The following is a 17,580-nucleotide window of genomic DNA, read 5'->3' on the forward strand; positions in this document are numbered from 1 at the left end:
CCTGCTCCTTTTTTACTTTTGGAATTTTGCAAATATCTGTTTGATTCTATATTAAATTGTTATTTATAAAGGCATTCAAAAATACCAATAATATCTGGTGAACAGGATATGAATGATAGATGTGAGGAGAAGTAATCAACGGTTATTGTTAACTCCTAATTGAACAATCGGTACACAGACTGTTAAGCTATACATATAATTTTTTTTCCCAGAATAAAAACATGCTGCAGAATTTTTTTTATTTTTTTTTATTAGGAGTAATTGTAATTATTAAGTGGACAGATGATGCATTGGTCAACAAGTTTTAGGAGATGCTTTGTCTCTAAGCAGACGCTTGTACCTCCTGGAGGAAATAAAAGCGCTAAGAGACACATTTAAAAACTTGTTTGCGCCTCTCTAGTGGTTTATTTTGACAAATCGGACCGGATATCTCGTCCATGCCTGCGTCACACTTGACGCCGGTGCCGAGTGGTCCATTGAGCCCAATCTTTAAATAGGAGTAATACCGCTGCGTACAGTAACGGCAGCCTGCTGGCGCGGATATTTTAGTCTTTTCTCTGGCGGCTCCAAGCGTTCCCGATAAATTCCAGGATGCCTTCAAATAAAAACATGCAAGGTAACAAATAAAGCGACAACGAATTGAAGTGTGTGATTTTCAGCTCGTCTGTGTCTGCCGGTAGCTAAAGCTTTGAGTCCTTACAACAGAGCGTCGGAGGCCGACTGGCTCCAGTCCAAGACTAGATTGAGGCGGCATTATTCTGTTTATTACTGGGATAACCTTATCCTTCTTTCTTTTTTAGGCGGGAAAGCTTTCGGTCTGTTGAAGGAGCAGCAGAAGCAGAAGCTGGAGGAAATTAACAAGGTAGGAGTGGAGTCCTTCTGTGAGCCTCTGACAGCATCCGAGTTAATGAGGTCGTGAACACTTGACTTGGTATTGGCCTCGTTTTCTGAACGTGCTGCCGTCCGTCCGGCGGCTCACTGAGGATTTACGACAGAGCAGCTTTCTCAGTCGCGCTGTGGCTGATTCATACAGTTTATGTTGGAGTGAAGCTGACCGCTGCAATAACGGTGATGACTTTTATTGATTTATTTCCACCTTGTAGTCTCTTGGCACTTGTTGAATGGCCGCATACCTTTGCACATGAATGCCTTTGAGGACTGTTCGCCTCTGACCCGACCACATCGATCTGTTGTAGCCGCTCTGCCTTCTCCCTCCTCACCCTTGTGCAAGAACAGGTGTCCGAATGGGCTCTTTGTTTCGCATGGAGGCCTCTTCGCGTCAGAAATCTGCGACAGTGTTCCCTCAGATTAACAAGATTGACCTATAATCTGTTCTTCTCTCCTCTATATGCTCTGGCCAGCCGCTTGTTATCAGATCACCGCTGCAGCGGCCGCATGGAAAGCAGGTTGATGCAGCTTGTTACATTTTAATGCATGGCACTCCTTGTCCCCACTATCTGAAGATAAGATACGCTTTTGTTTGTTCATTAAAGAAATGGAAGGTGAGATAACCCAAGCATGGTTCTTCCACCATAAATCGGACAATAACGCAGAAATGTCTAAATCAACGACGTTTTGCACAGTGTCTTGTTTCATTCACACTCCTAGCAGAAGGTCAATTATATCAGATTGTTCACAGTGCCTTGCAAAACTATTTATACCCCTTGAACTGTTACTGCATATTGTTTCAACCAGCCTGGGTTTATTCAAACACATGAAGATGCCTTGATCTAAACCAATCGTATTGCAGTTCTGGCTGTATGTTTATGTCCTGCTCTGCCAGTTTGTCTTCCAGGATTGCCCTGTTTTTAGCTCCTTCAATCCTTCTGTCACCTCTGACCAGCTTGTTCCTCATGGCTGAAGAAAAGCATCCCCACACCATGACGCTGCTTCTGCCATGTTGCACCATGGGCATGATGTGTTTAGGATGGTGTGCCCTCATGGCTTTCGGCTATACATTGAATTTTTGACTTTGGCCAGAAAGTTTTATTTTGGTCTCATCTGACCAGAGCTTCAACATTTTTGCTGTTTCCCCTGCATGACATTTGGCAAACTTCAAAATGACTTCTTATGGTTTTCTTTCAGATTTGGCTTTCTTCTAGCCACTCTTCCATAAAGGCCAGATTTGTGAAGGGCAGGACTAATAGTCATTTTGACAGATTCTCCCATCTGAGCTATGTATCTCTGCAGCTCCTCCAGAGTTACCACGGTCCTGCTGGCTGAATAATCCTGTCCTTGCCCAGCCTGTTGGAGTAAAAGCAGCTCGATGATTCGGAAATATTTTGAGTAATAAAAGCCTGGTAAGGCAGTGCATGGTTCAGAAGAATGGAATGGTTATAATAAATTGGTCTTGTTGTCTTTGTTTATTTTATTTTATTTGATCAGGTATTTATGCCACAGGCACTCCTGTTTACTTCGATTGTTTTCCACCAAATGGAAAATGTACCGCAGACCACACAACTGTATCACAAAACATCAAAGAGAATATTTGGATAGAGGTACAATATTTTGTTTTGATTCACATGCAGCATTGTTTGTGGGTAGGAGATTTCATGGTTTGATGTACAGGCGCTGCACTTGTTTGGACGTGCTTCTGTGCTCATGCATGTGAGAGGACATTCCTGCAGGGAGGCTGCAGTCAGCTGAGTCGGGCTGCACTAATGAACATTCAGTTGTGACGGTTATCCTCTTTGGTTGCAAGCTCTGCACTTGCACAGAAGTCGGTGTAGAAAACAGACAGGCTCTGTTTTCGCTGCTCCGTCTCCGAGATGGAGGATGACTCCCACACAGCATATTGCACCATTATAGTTTTATTAGAATAGCTCCCTTCAGGCTCTCCTACTCCCTCATGAGGTGCCCCAGTAATTAAGTGGTGACAAGCCAGGGAGAAGAGCACCGCAAGATACGAGCCAGTTAGATCAATGCAATTTCTGAGTTGTGTAATGCTGCTGGTATCTTAAGAAACTTCAAGAAAGTATGAAAACAGTATTATGGAGTATCTGTGTCATCTCGACATGCAAAACCTGTTTTTATGTGTTTTGTTTTTTTGTTTTTTTTTTCTCGATAACCTTCAGTTTTATCACCTCTCTTCATCTTTCTCAGGAATACCTGGAAGACCAGAAATACAGGGACGAAGAAGGCCTGGCAGAGAAACTGGAAAGCTTAAAAAGTAAGTACCTTCCATCAGCTGTTCCCGTATCTCCCAGTCTGATTGTCTCTTTTTTTTTTTTTTTTCTGGGTTTTTGTCCAACCTTCAGCAGTTGTTCATTTGCTGGTCGGCCACTTTGGTGGTGGGCATTTTTGCTTTTCTCTGTGGGAAAGACGGGCTGCTGTGATTTCCAAAAAGATTTGCAGCACCAAGTCTACATTGACCGGAGAGGAATGTGCCGGGGCGTTCCTCCATTTGTTGTTTGAATATTCAGAACTTTGCTGAGCAAACTCTGAGCTTCTGGGAACAGAAAACATTGCTGTGAGTTAATTACTGGAACAAAGTTGCAAGATTTGCAAACACCATCCATCCCACCACCACATGTGTATGTATCTGTTGTTTCGTTGGGTCATTTTTTTTGTTCCCCTTCTTTTGCTCAATGTAAGTTCTGGTTGTAATCTTCATGACAGAGAGACATATGGTGATTTATTCTAATAACTTTTGGAAATGGGATATATGCTACAGTGTCCTACTTAGTGTGTGGGCCTGCTGGAGGAAATGGGGCAGTGATATATAAACAGCACCCAGGCCCTGTGAGGGCCCAATTTATTTATTTGTTTCCTTCCTTCTCTGTTCCATACTGTCCCAGTGACCCAGAGGTCAGCACCCTGACAGCTATTAGCCACCAATAACATCCCATCATTTCAGCTCTTTACCACTTTCAAACATCCTTCTCTATATTAAATTTGCATTGAGTTTCTCGTGATGATTTATGCATAATTGTTAGGACTTTATTGCTTTTTGTTTAGTCCTGTGAGAATCAGTAGATACGGATACTGCCAAATCTCTCCACACCAAAGCAATTCAATAATGACTGTTACTAATGATACACAGAAGCCTGAATACCTACCTGCTTACTTTTAAGTCTGGACTTTGAGAAAGTTCTGCTTCAGCAAGTAAATTTTTGTTTTATCCTCCACCCACAACACTTGATGTGGTTAAGTATTAAATAGACAACTAGATATTTCTAATGTCCTGTATATCTATCCATATATTAACTATACCTGCTTATTTCTTGTCAGAGTCACGGAGGAACGGTGCCTATCTCTAGCAGTCGTTGAGCTGTAGCCGGGTACACCCTGGACAGGTCGCCAGTTAATAACGGGGCAGCACAGACAAACATTGTGCACACAAACACAGAGACCTGAGGGCAATTTATAGAAGCTAGTTAACCTAACAAGCATCTTTTTGAACCATGGGGGGATGCTGGAGTACCTGCAAGGTACCTGCATATACGGGGAAGACATCAACACTGTATGCAACAAAAGGATTAAGAGTCAAACCCTCATCCATTGCTCCAAGGCACCAGTGCCCTTCATTTTGTATCCTTTATTTTTACATATGGGTAAATGTCTCATTGCATTTAACCTTTCCTTTACAAAAGAGACATGGCAAGAACAAGATGGTGGTGTTTTATGGCTATTTAGTGTTTTCGAACCCTAACCCTTGTATTTTGGCTGGAAGTTAAGCCCAAAGTACTGAAATAAATCCATCCATTATCTTTACCCACTTATCCTTGCAAGGGGGCGGGGGGGGGCTGTTGCCTGTCTTGAGGGGTCATTGGGTGAAGGGTACATACTAGACCAGGCACGAGTGTATGGGGCTCCAAAACAAATTCTTTTTTTAAATGTTACTACTTTTAATAAGAAGGATACCTTTCAGTTTTGGACTTATACCCTGTAGAGCTACCAAACCGGACCGTACAACTGAGTTACGTTCCAAACTCTGACTTAATATGTGTAATTACTCTCCTACTAATGACGTTTTGTATTCTGTTGGTCCAAAATTTGTGTTTAGATTTTAATCATATGCAGCAATATGTACTTCTTATTGAGTAATCACAGTTCATAGGAAATATGCCAAGAAGTTTCTCTCATAGTTTACATTTAGTGCACAGTTCAAAGTATCAAATATTCCAGGAAAATGAAGTTTGGAATTTAAACTTTGTCTTGGATGAAAAGATGCAATCATTGAAGCTCCTGTCTAGTTTGTAGGTCATTGTCTGCCAGTCTTTTGAAGGCTTGGGAAACATTCTTTATCAGCAAACCAAAGTGGCAGAGATATTCTGTGGTGTTATCTTCCTCCTTCAGCTATTTTATCAGCAAGTCTCTATAAAATAGAAACCTGCTTCAGATAACAGTTGGGGAAAGATATGGATGGGAGTAAACTCGCAAGCAAACAACCAAGATTGGATCAAATTTCCTCAGATACACAAATGTTCAAATGAGGGTAAAGTAAAGTCAGCGCTTGAAATTTGTCATTTTGTCACAATAGTTGCTGAAGGAATCCAGGAAAGAGCAACAACTGAAGGCTTGAGTTTTCATTTGAGCCCTTTTCTGAGGCTGCAGATGATCAACAGGCTGCACTACAACAAGTGGTCCTCTCAAAAAGTTGTGTGTGTGTGTGTGGAGGCCCCCTCCTGAGGATCTATAAACAGGGTGGGCATTGTCCTGTCCCTCTCCCCAACGATTCACACAGTTAACACAGCTCCCTCTCTCTCTCTTCCAACACACACAGAGCATCTATTGTGGGACAGAAATAGCTAGAGTAATCTGACCAAAGGGGTCTTCTAGAGAAGAGGAAGGAGGGAAGTTAAGGAAGAAACACAGAAAATGTCCATTTACTGTTATCTGAAAGTCACTTCAGTGTTTAAATGTGATTTAGTTTTTTTTTGTTTGTTTTTTAAAGCATCACAAATGTAGTTTAAAATGCATTATTAAGTCATACAATTCTGAACAGTTCATTTCTGGTAATTTGGTAAATAGAGCTGCACAATATATCAACGCATTCTCAGGTATTCTGGCTCAAATCTACTCTGCGTACCCAGAACCAAACATGGAGAAGCAGCTTTTAGTTCTTATGCTCCACTAATCTGGAATAAACTACCAGAAAACTGTAAAAGCACCAAAACCCTAGATTGCTTTAAATCAAGATGAAAAAACGTATTTGTTTAGAGTGGCCTTTGACTGTACCATCTAAACATTATTAGTTACATTTTCAGTCCAATTTTCCTTTCATTTTCTTATCCATCATTCTATTCTCTTTATTTTATTTTTCTTAATTACCTCTGTTGTTTGATTTTCTGTATCATTGTAATGTTTTTCCTTATGTACAGCGTCTTGAGTGCCTTGTTGCTTAAAAGCGCTATATAAATAAACTTGACTTGACATTCGTACATACAGGTCCTTCTCAAAATATTAGCATATTGTGATAAAGTTCATTATTTTCCATAATGTCATGATGAAAATTTAACATTCATATATTTTAGATTCATTGCACACTAACTGAAATATTTCAGGTCTTTTATTGTCTTAATACGGATGATTTTGGCATACAGCTCATGAAAACCCAAAATTCCTATCTCACAAAATTAGCATATTTCATCCGACCAATAAAAGAAAAGTGTTTTTAATACAAAAAACGTCAACCTTCAAATAATCATATACAGTTATGCACTCAATACTTGGTCGGGAATCCTTTTGCAGAAATGACTGCTTCAATGCGGCGTGGCATGGAGGCAATCAGCCTGTGGCACTGCTGAGGTCTTATGGAGGCCCAGGATGCTTCGATAGCGGCCTTTAGCTCATCCAGAGTGTTGGGTCTTGAGTCTCTCAACGTTCTCTTCACAATATCCCACAGATTCTCTATGGGGTTCAGGTCAGGAGAGTTGGCAGGCCAATTGAACACAGTGATACCATGGTCAGTAAACCATTTACCAGTGGTTTTGGCACTGTGAGCAGGTGCCAGGTCGTGCTGAAAAATGAAATCTTCATCTCCATAAAGCTTTTCAGCAGATGGAAGCATGAAGTGCTCCAAAATCTCCTGATAGCTAGCTGCATTGACCCTGCCCTTGATAAAACACAGTGGACCAACACCAGCAGCTGACACGGCACCCCAGACCATCACTGACTGTGGGTACTTGACACTGGACTTCTGGCATTTCCTTCTCCCCAGTCTTCCTCCAGACTCTGGCACCTTGATTTCCGTATGACATGCAGAATTTGCTTTCATCCAAAAAAAAGTACTTTGGACCACTGAGCAACAGTCCAGTGCTGCTTCTCTGTAGCCCAGGTCTGGCGCTTCTGCCGCTGTTTCTGGTTCAAAAGTGGCTTGACCTGGGGAATGCGGCACCTGTAGCCCATTTCCTGCACACGCCTGTGCACGGTGGCTCTGGATGTTTCTACTCCAGACTCAGTCCACTGCTTCCGCAGGTCCCCCAAGGTCTGGAATCGGCCCTTCTCCACAATCTTCCTCAGGGTCCGGTCACCTCTTCTCGTTGTGCAGCGTTTTCTGCCACACTTTTTTCTTCCCACAGACTTCCCACTGAGGTGCCTTGATACAGCACTCTGGGAACAGCCTATTCGTTCAGAAATGTCTTTCTGTGTCTTACCCTCTTGCTTGAGGGTGTCAATAGTGGCCTTCTGGACAGCAGTCAGGTCGGCAGTCTTACCCATGATTGGGGTTTTGAGTGATGAACCAGGCTGGGAGTTTTAAAGGCCTCAGGAATCTTTTGCAGGTGTTTAGAGTTAACTCGTTGATTCAGATGATTAGGTTCATAGCTCGTTTAGAGACCCTTTTAATGATATGCTAATTTTGTGAGAGAGGAATTTTGGGTTTTCATGAGCTGTATGCCAAAATCATCTGTATTAAGACAATAAAAGACCTGAAATATTTCAGTTAGTGTGCAATGAATCTAAAATATATGAATGTTAAATTTTCATCATGACATTATGGAAAATAATGAACTTTATCACAATATGCTAATATTTTGAGAAGGACCTGTATGTGCAATATCACAATTTCAAAGGACTTGAATACAATGTTTCGTAGGATTTTATATTTCAAGTGCCTACATTCAAATTCTTCATGGCTATAATATATTTGGCCTGTTTGATTGAGTTTCCCTGCCCTCCATCCCCACTGTGGATGTCTATTTTTAGTGCTGGATGCTAAACCACACAAAGAGTGACAGTCATTTTAAACATAATTGATGTCGTTACTGCGGTACTAACCCAAAGATGTTTTCCTGAAACATTACCTCCAACAGATTTGTTGGCATCTAATAAAACAATTTTCAGGGCTGCACGGAGGTACAGTTGGTAGCACTGTTGCCTTGCAGCAAGAAGATGCTGGGTTGAATTCCCAGTCTAGGTTTTTCTGCATGGGGGATGCAGTTCTCCCCGTGTATGCGTGGGTTCCCTCTGGGTACTCCGGCTTCCTACCGCAGTCCAAAATTATTCATGGAAGAATAATTGGTATCTCTAAAACTGCCCTTAGGGATGAATGTGTAATGACATGACTAAGAGGATATGAACAGATTTTGAGCTGTTAGTTTTCTCATTTTGTAGGGAAGTCTCTGGGTTTTAGATTGTGGGGATTTGTAATAACATTTATCTATGAGAGTTACTCTCAGAAATGCTGTTCCATTTATACTCGTGTTATCCAGCGCTGCTTAATGATGTAACACCATCATTAGATGGTGCTGCTACCATCACTTTACAGCGCTCCGCACATCCAGTCATACACATGAGGCGCAGAAGCCACACGTTGGTTGTATGTCTGTTGTGTTTGTTTGTATTCCGCTACACTCAATGGATCTTTGGCCTTTATCCAAACTGTCAGTTTTATATGTGAGAAAGTGTCCCCCCTACAAAAGCTTACTTGGGTGGCTCTTTGACACATCCAGCCTGATGGCTTGTATTTATGTAATGTATTTCATCTCAGATATGTAAATAAACTAGGGCTGCGACCTTGGCTCATTAATTTCGTTTAATTACAGAAAATAAATGTGTTGAAAAAGATTTACGCATTTATTTGCATTGTGGAATACCCATAAGATTCAGCCATTTTTTTCAGGTGTGTTGGACCAGGAGCACATCTAAAAGTTAAAGGACACAGGTCCTTGTGGACTTGAGTTTAAGACCCCTTTTGTATGGAAATGGACCCCCAAGGATTTTAGATATTCTTTCCAAAGTTAAAAGGCTTCGTCTTCCAGTCTTCCAGTGTCAGGTCTGATCTTTTAACAGGATAAATATATATTGTCTGCTTTCCTGTTAAGATTCAGATCAAACTCTTCTCAGAGATGTTTTTGCCCATACATGTTTCCCACCCTGCTTGTTTTTTGAACTTTAAGCTCTCTTTTAACTTTTTAAAATCTTTTTCAGACATCAGCCCCACACATTTACTCCTTACATGCTCCTGAAACCCTCTCCTGTTATTGTCACCAGCTCATGACTCTCACTTTGAGATGTTCACTGTCAGCAGATTCAAAGACCTTGACCCGTGGACAGAGCATGTCAAATGTTTTGCTGACAAGTCTAGTGCCAGCTAAGTTATTGTTGTTTGTACTACAGGATGCGGGGTGTGTGGTGGGCTTGAACTCCCACTGTAGGTAATAATCTCTCTCTGTTTGTTTTTTGCAGATAAATATGCTGAGTTTGACCTGAATGATGAAGGAGAGATTGGTGAGTAAATAACTTGCAGTAAAACTGCTGCCCTCGCATAACAATTGTCAGCTTGGCTGGCCAACGTGCAGTGTTGACAGGAAGGAACAGTAATTAATACTTCACATGTGTGTTGTCTGGTCTCAGACATTCTCATGTGTCACCGTTGTGTCCTCGATGTAAAGGGAGACTCCTTAATATGACCCTAAGCAGATGTGAGGTGAACAGGTGTTGGGACACTTACAGCCTGTCTGCAGATGCTGAGTTTCTACTTCTAATTTCAGTTTTGTTCTGCCTGTTTACATCTACAGCTGTTTCAAACCCAGATTTTGGTAAGGGTGACTGTTGCTAGCAGGTGGCGTGTGGCTGAGCTGGGATGGCAGCTGCTTCTCTAGAATGACCTGAAGAAGTGTGTTGTTTTCTATGTGTAGTTTTATGCCATTTGGTTGTTTGTTTTAGATATCTCAACTAACTTTTAATCAGGAAGTGCATTCTAAATGTTTTTCCATTCTTGGTTTGGGATTAGACTTTTTACTCTCAATTGTACTGCTTAATGCCTATGGCCAAGCTTTACTGAACTTTTCAACTGTCTTAATGCAACAGCCTGTAAATGGCCTGACTGTGGAAGGACAAACTGTGCAGTGATACTTTACACTGCAAAAAGCATTTTTTGTTCGCAGGATTGAGGCACCTTTTCATAAAAAACGGTTATTTTATACACCCATTCAGATCAAGGGCAGCACACTGGTCAAAAATGTCTTACACAAAAATCGGACAACTAGTCAAAGAGTTGCCTTTTTTGAAAAGCTGTTTGAGACATTTATGTACAAGTGGCATGCTTACTGAGAGTAACGGTAAAACTGGCGTCTAAATGTTTCCTATTTTTCCAAGTATGTCGCTATATTGAAAAATGTGCGTTACATGGGTCTACATCTGAGGAAATTTGGATGATTTTGTTTACATCAAGCCCTGTCACATCTTTGAAGCATGTGGGCTGCTATTGATGTGCTTCTGTCCTGAAAGGCATGTAAATGAGGATCAAGGGTGTGGAAATCAAAGTGTTCTGCTGTGTCAACATGCCTTGACATTGACCCTAGTTTGTTTTTGGAATTTCTTTCTATATTTAAGGACCAAGTGAACATGTGGAAATAAAATTTCAGTGTTCTGTGAGTGCCCCCAAGTCCTCAGAGTATTCTTAGCCAATCACAAAGTGGGGCAAGTTTACTGTGATATTTGACTCGCAGTTACCTTGATTTATGAATTTGTGGCACACATATGCAGTATGCTATGAGGGTCAATCCAGTGATATTAGACCCTAAGAAACAACTTATTAAGATAAGTGTTTTAAAACATAGTTCGTCACATTGTTACTTGTCTGTTTGACTGCTACCTGCAGGCTCTACCTGACCTGATAGCCCAACTAATAAACAAGCTAATATATAGAAAAGAACAACTAATTGTATAATATTCCAGGGAAATTCAGTCACTCACAGTTGAAGAGTACCTGTGATAAAAAATCTTATAAAACATTTCACAGGCAGTACGCGTGACATTTTAGCAACATTTCTACTGTCGGTAAAAGAGCTTATTAAGCTGACATTTTCTTCACGTTCTCTCAGAGATGATGGGGCTGAAGCGGATGATGGAGAAGCTGGGGGTGCCAAAGACCCACTTGGAACTAAAAAAGATGATTGTTGAAGTGACCGGCGACAGCGGCAACACCATCAACTACAGGGACTTTGTCAAGATGATGCTGGGCAAGCGCTCCGCTGTGCTTAAACTGTAAGTAAATGTGTGGATCAGTTGTGGGGAAAAAAACAATTTGTGCTGTAGGCTGTGAATAACTTCCTGATGAACTGTGTTAGTATGTCTGAGTGCAAGGTCAGTGTTGACAATTACCTGCTTCATCCATCTGCAAGCGGAGGGGAGGATCAGTTATGACCAGCAGTGATGTCACTACCAATTTGGTATCGGTTGCCCTAGCAACAAAACATATTTGGATGGCCTATCCATAGGCAACACCCTTAGCTTTATCTGTGATTAGGGGTTTATATAACTGAGGCTAGGCTGATTAACCACTGATAGTCGCATTAAAAACTGAGGGGGAAAAAACTGAAACACATTTAAGCCTTTTATAGCAGCAGCAGTGCACTGGGTCAGCCTTGCTTAACCATTACTAGAATGGCTGCTGCATGTCAGTAAGCTCACTGGACCCCAGATTAATCTAATAATCCCAAAAACACCTATCAGAATGCCCAACTTTTCCTACTTTGCCTTCAAATGTTTTGTTTTTCTTTTTTTTTTGAAAGTGTATCCCATAATCCATCAGCATGCTATTTATAAAAGTCTCATTTCCTCTTGGTTCCATTTTCCACTTATTTGCATTCTAGCAAGATAAGCTTTGCTTTCCAGAAATCCTATTTATTTGTGATGTTTCTAAAAGGAGAATGTTAAACTTGTAAATACATTTTCCTTGAAAAATATCAAGATTCACCTAATCAATGCCAGGTTAAATCTGAGCTTTTTGAGTCAGTTTACCAGAGAAATGCTGCATCGCTGTTTCACGTACTGTGTGGTCATTTTTAATGCGTGCTCTTCAAACAGCCTGCACTCCCCTGGAGTTGCTTGTAGGGGCTTTTCTTTTGTCGTGTTGTTTTAATCTTTTAAGGGAGGAAGTAGGAGGGGAAGGCTCCTACAAATTTATAGAAGGCCTTTTTTTTTTTTTTTTTTTTTTTTCTTTAGAGCATTTGACAGAACAGCAATTGATTTAGTTTCCAGTAGAGGAAAACAATTGAGGGGCACACTCCACGAATAGGGCTCAGTTAGCATTAGGGCAAAGGACACCAAGTTACTGCGGATTGGTAATCTAGGATTTGAATGATAGCGAGTGATTATGTTGGCGTTTGTGTCAGTTCTGGGTTGTTGGAACACTGTGACAAGTCTGTGCATCTGTTGTGACATCATGCTGTGCTGGGGAGCAGAGATGTTACCCGTACATGTTGAGAAGAGGGAGAAAACAGATAGAAGTGAAGGTAGTGCCGCTTTACTCGTTGGGATCATTAGTCCTTATGGGATTAGTGGGGCTTTGCAGAGTTTTCCAAAAGAGGAAATTAAAGACAAGCATTCACTCTAAATAGCTTGTGTCAGATCTCTTTGTGTGTTGTGTGGACAGGAAACTACTATCCTGCCTTTCCGTTTACTACTTTCTCTTACCAACACTTTATATCAATTATAACTATGGATTTCTGTAAAATACACCTTAAACTTACATTGATGAATTTTTGATTTTGGAATTTATTTGCAGCTGAAAGTTGATTCATTAGTTTTTGCAACAGGAAGTATATTAATAAACAATAGGCATGGATAATTTTTAGTTTGCAGGTTATTTGACTTTTGAGAGTTTTTATTGTCTGGAAATGATTGTCTTAAATTATTTAGCATGTAATGTAAAATGACAAAAATATGATTATTACAGAGGAAACTCTTTATTCTATTTTTCTCACGGTTATTATGCAGTCTGGAAAAGAATGGAGTTACATTAACATCTTTTCCAGATTTAAATAAAAACATCTAAGAATAAAAATACTTTTTTTTGGTCTGTTTAAACGTTCCCTCCTTCCCTCTTTCCGACTGTTTGGCTGAAAAATAGGCAGATATTAATAACACGAGCATGTTGTGTTTATAAAATTAACCTGACTTGTGGAAAGAGATTAAAAGACCATTTCATGTTACATTTCGTACTTTTGGTTGTTGCATACCCAACATTTTTTTGCGGGGGAAAAAAAACACTAAAAACTGGACAAACGCCCTTTTTTAAAATGCTCATTAGAATGTAATTTTAAAAAATTGTTGAATATAAAATAGGACAACCCTACATTTATTTCCACTAAAATCACACAGAGCTATATCATAACAGGTACACATGATTACAATATCAGTAGTTGGCATTCTGAAGGAGTTTTGCCCTGTTTATACCTCAGACATTAAGCTCCTGACTGTTGAAGTAAACATCAACATCACCGTGAGATCAGAAGGTCTGAGGCAATCAGAAAGAAAATTCTAGCAGCCTCTGGGTTTGTTAAAGGATGTAAAGTGGCCTCAAAAGAATAGAAAATCAAGTTATTCCTCTGTGTAGAAAGTCTACAAGTGGAGGATGTTCATGTTTAAAACAACTGTCAGCATGCCCAGGTCTGGCTGCCCTAAAAGCAGACCACAAGGTGCGTTTATAAAAAAAAAAAAAAGTCTCCAAAAACCTGAAAAGGTCATCACGGGGCCTACAGCAGGCTCTTACCAATGTTGATGTGAAATCCGGTCCAAGCATGTACGATTAGAAAGACTCCGCACAAGTTCAACTTTGGGAGGTGTGCAAGAAGGAAACCTTTGCTCTCTGAGAAAAACACAAAGGCCAGACTAAAGTTAGCCAGAGGGCGCATAGACAAAGACCAGGACTTCTGGAATAATGTTGTTGGAACAGATGAGATTAACTTGGATTATTTGGACACCAGAACAAACTACATGTTTGGCATTTACTAGATCCAGCATTCCAGGAAAAGGACCTCAGCTGTGAAGCATATAGGTGGAAGTGTCATGGTTGGGGGATGTTTTGCTGCCGCACGATCTGACCCACTCACCATCATATAACCCATCATGAGTTCTACAGTGTATCAGAGGGTGCTTGGGGAACATGTGACACCATTGTAAAGCTGGAATAGAACTGGGCCCTGAAGCGGTACCATGAATGAGAAGTTCACCAAGGATGGTCTGAGAATTAGGAAATGACAAGTTTTAAAATGGAGTCACAGCTCAGATCTTTATTGTATTTGAGGTGCTGTAAGGTGTCTTTAAGCGGGCTGTACATGCAGGAAACTCCACAAACGGCTCAAAGTGAGGAGTGGGGGTATAAAATGGGGTGCTGAATTGGCAAAGGGAGAATATCCAAAGATGTTCCTCGGGCCGTCTTTATATGTACCCTGACTATTCTCTTTTAAAGGGATGATTATTCTTGGACCCAATATAAATGCAAACATCCAAACTCACTTTGTTCTTGTGCCATTATTAGTTGTGATGTCCTAGGTCATGCATCATCATATCAGTATGTACCTGCTGGTTTTACTTTGGATTTGTTTTAGAATGGAACATTGACGTGTAAACCTTCATCCAAAATCAGCCCCGATGGCAGACGGTGGCAGTCACAATGTATTTGACTCTGCTGCTTTTCACACAAGACCCATAATTTCGAATGCATCTCAAAGAGTAACGAGGAATAACTTTTTATATTCTACTTTCTTTCATGCCTTTTTTTTTTTCTCCTCCTCTTGTCCTCCATCACAGAGTTTTGCTTTTTGAAGACAAGGCTAACAGCACCCCCTGCAAGCCAGATGGACCCCCTCCGAAACGGGACATCACTAGCCTGCCCTAAACTTTCATGTCAGACTGCGGAGCAGAGGGACCATTTGTGACTGTGTGGAACAACATGGGATATTGTATTATTGTTTAACCAGGGATCGAGGATGTTTTGTGAACAAGTGGTGTGTGCAAGGTTTCTGTCGTTTGGAAGAGTGTGCCTAAAACTCACTAAAAGATGTTTGACTGTGAATATTCATGTTTATTCCCCTTTAAATCAAATGTAGCAGTGATAGTTGTACATGTAATCCAACTGATAAGTAATTTTTTACTAAGTGTTTTGTGGTTGTATTTTAAGGGAAAACTCATTCTATAAAAGTTGCTCTCCATCCTTTCAACTTTTATTATTTTTTTTTTTTTTCCTTTTAACCTGGAAAAATCCAGCTTAACGATGCAAGACCAGGTCACTTCTGGAAAATCAGAAAACAAGAAGCAGTTTTTACAAAACATTTTCTTCACCGTAGTCCTGCATGGAGTTCTTCCTGGCGAGTCTTTGTCCGCTTTTGAGCAAGGCCCAGAGAACACGGGCCCAGTTTATTTCCTCTTGATCACCAGACCCAGGGTGCTGCGACCTGCGTTTTGAAAATTCACTTACAGTTTTTGAGAGATGAGCAGAAAGAGATTACGCCAACTGGAACAGTTTGGGTTTCAGCGTGTGGCGAGACGGCCAGCGGGTTTGATCCGGTTTCAGGTGTGTGAGGTTGAGCCGCTGCTCTTTTTGCATGCTGTTTCACACAAGCAGAACAAATGCACATAAAACGCTACATAAAGTACAATCATGTTCTTTCCAAGTGCCTCAACTTGCAGATACTGTAAGGCTTACGCCATTTTAGAAAGGAGGAAAAGCACACGTATTTTTAGCTTGGTAGTTCCAGGAAACCATGAATTCATGTTTCATATTAGGTAAGATAGTAGTAATGATAAGTAAACTTTACAGATATTATTGCTTTGTTTTCTTGAGTGAATGATATTTAGTGATATTTTTTTTTTTTTTTGCTTATTAACCATTATTTTCTATTTCACTGTATTTGATCTGTCTTTGATTTGTCTTTTTCTCTCCTGTTTCATCAACCATTGATCTTGTTATTTTTTTTGTAAATTGAGTTCTGTCATTTGTGCCTCTATCTGCCCATTGGTTTTTTGTTTTTTACTTATATCTTACATGCTTGTTAAATTGCTACTTTAGTGCATTTACAGGGTTTTCACTTATGATTTGTTTTCAGTCCTTCAGGAGAGTCACCTATTTTAGTGTTGAGATGTAACATTGTTTGCAGACACCAAAGGAATTAAAGGCTCTTCTTACACTGGCCTGTTATGTTCTTGCATTGCTTATTGTGGTTATGAAGCTCTGCCCTGAAACACCAATCATAAACCGGTGAATGACAGATTAAGTTCAGTGTTTTTAAAGCGGGGTTGTGTGGAGTGATTGAGTAGTAGTTGTGCGTTTCAAGCTGTCTTGGCTAACTCAAATTAACTTCTACTATATTAACGATTTTACAACCTGTGTTGTTTGTCATAAATTTCCCCACACAAACGACATTGGTGCTGCTATGCTGATTGCCCTCCAACCGCTAACATCTCCTCCTCCAGTTAAGCTTAGTCTACTGGACTCATCCAGATTTTCCACAGTATGGCAGTTCTCTTTGCTTTATTATCCTGACTGCAATTTGTCACACAGTTCAGGGTGTTGTAGTTGCAAGTGGGAAGTGGGTTATGCAAATTGTTGCACTCAATGGCCAGCATACCTGGTATTAGTAAGACAAACTTAACATTTTGCAGCCTAAATATCTGGGCCAGAGGTTTATGGAAGTGCAATAATTGCAAAATAATTGTTCATTCTTGCAACTTTCACAAACTTTTATGTGCTCAACTGAAGTTTTGTATCTTAACTGATGGTGGTATGGCAATCTCCAATTTTCCAAGTCAGAATTTTGACTTTCAGGGGGCATTCTGTTTGTTTTCAATGCAACTTGACAGACTTCCACTGTGTGTAGTTCTTGTCTGTGGAATCTGACCAAGGGACAGTGATAGCTATAACTGATTTGCAGCATTTGCATTTTTTTGTAGAAAAAAAATATAGCATTTGCTAAAACTGCTCAGTGGTTTTGTTTCAAATGAATTCACTCTTCTTGTTTTGCCTCCAAAATCTGTTTTGGACTCCAGATCTGATACTGACTTCTCATTAAACTGACCACACAGCCCCACTTTTCTAACTATGACAAAAAATATGAAGCATTGCTTAAATCTTCACATTTATAAACCTTAATAGCTATCTTGAATTTGTTAATGATAAAAGCCTAAACCTTTACACATATTTGTACCAAGAAACATGTAAAACTAAAGCAATTACAACAAAATGTCAAGCTGCACATTGCATGTATTTAACCATACCACAAAAAGTATAAATATTGATTCCCACTAACTCAATTCAGTTTTATGCCTTATGTTTTTCTTTCTTTCATGCAGTGTTCATTTAGTGTGTCTGTGAGTGATTAAGCAATAAATGTTTTCATATGAACATCACCA

The 17,580-nt window shown here is 40.2% G+C and overlaps 1 protein-coding gene across 1 annotated transcript; it reads left to right on the forward strand.

The window, feature by feature from the left end:
* The first annotated feature begins 443 nt into the window (after window positions 1-443).
* aif1l (allograft inflammatory factor 1-like) lies at window positions 444-16,361 on the forward strand. Its single transcript, XM_047373272.1, has 6 exons — window positions 444-616; window positions 801-862; window positions 3,103-3,169; window positions 9,631-9,672; window positions 11,271-11,433; window positions 14,983-16,361. Exons 1-6 carry the CDS (start codon window positions 592-594, stop codon window positions 15,068-15,070), a joined length of 447 nt encoding a protein of 148 aa, XP_047229228.1. The 5' UTR covers window positions 444-591; the 3' UTR covers window positions 15,071-16,361.
* The last annotated feature ends 1,219 nt before the right edge of the window (window positions 16,362-17,580 follow it).

The sequence above is a fragment of the Girardinichthys multiradiatus genome, chromosome 8 (assembly GCF_021462225.1).
Source record: "Girardinichthys multiradiatus isolate DD_20200921_A chromosome 8, DD_fGirMul_XY1, whole genome shotgun sequence".
Lineage (NCBI taxonomy): Eukaryota > Metazoa > Chordata > Actinopteri > Cyprinodontiformes > Goodeidae > Girardinichthys > Girardinichthys multiradiatus.

Excerpts from the sequence above, each read along its gene's own strand:
- aif1l (XM_047373272.1), top strand. The coding sequence starts at position 592 with ATGCCTTCAAATAAAAACATGCAAG. Across the intron at positions 617-800 it reads TTCAAATAAAAACATGCAAG|GCGGGAAAGCTTTCGGTCTG; the intron begins GTAACAAATAAA and ends TTTCTTTTTTAG. Across the intron at positions 11,434-14,982 it reads CGCTCCGCTGTGCTTAAACT|AGTTTTGCTTTTTGAAGACA; the intron begins GTAAGTAAATGT and ends CCTCCATCACAG.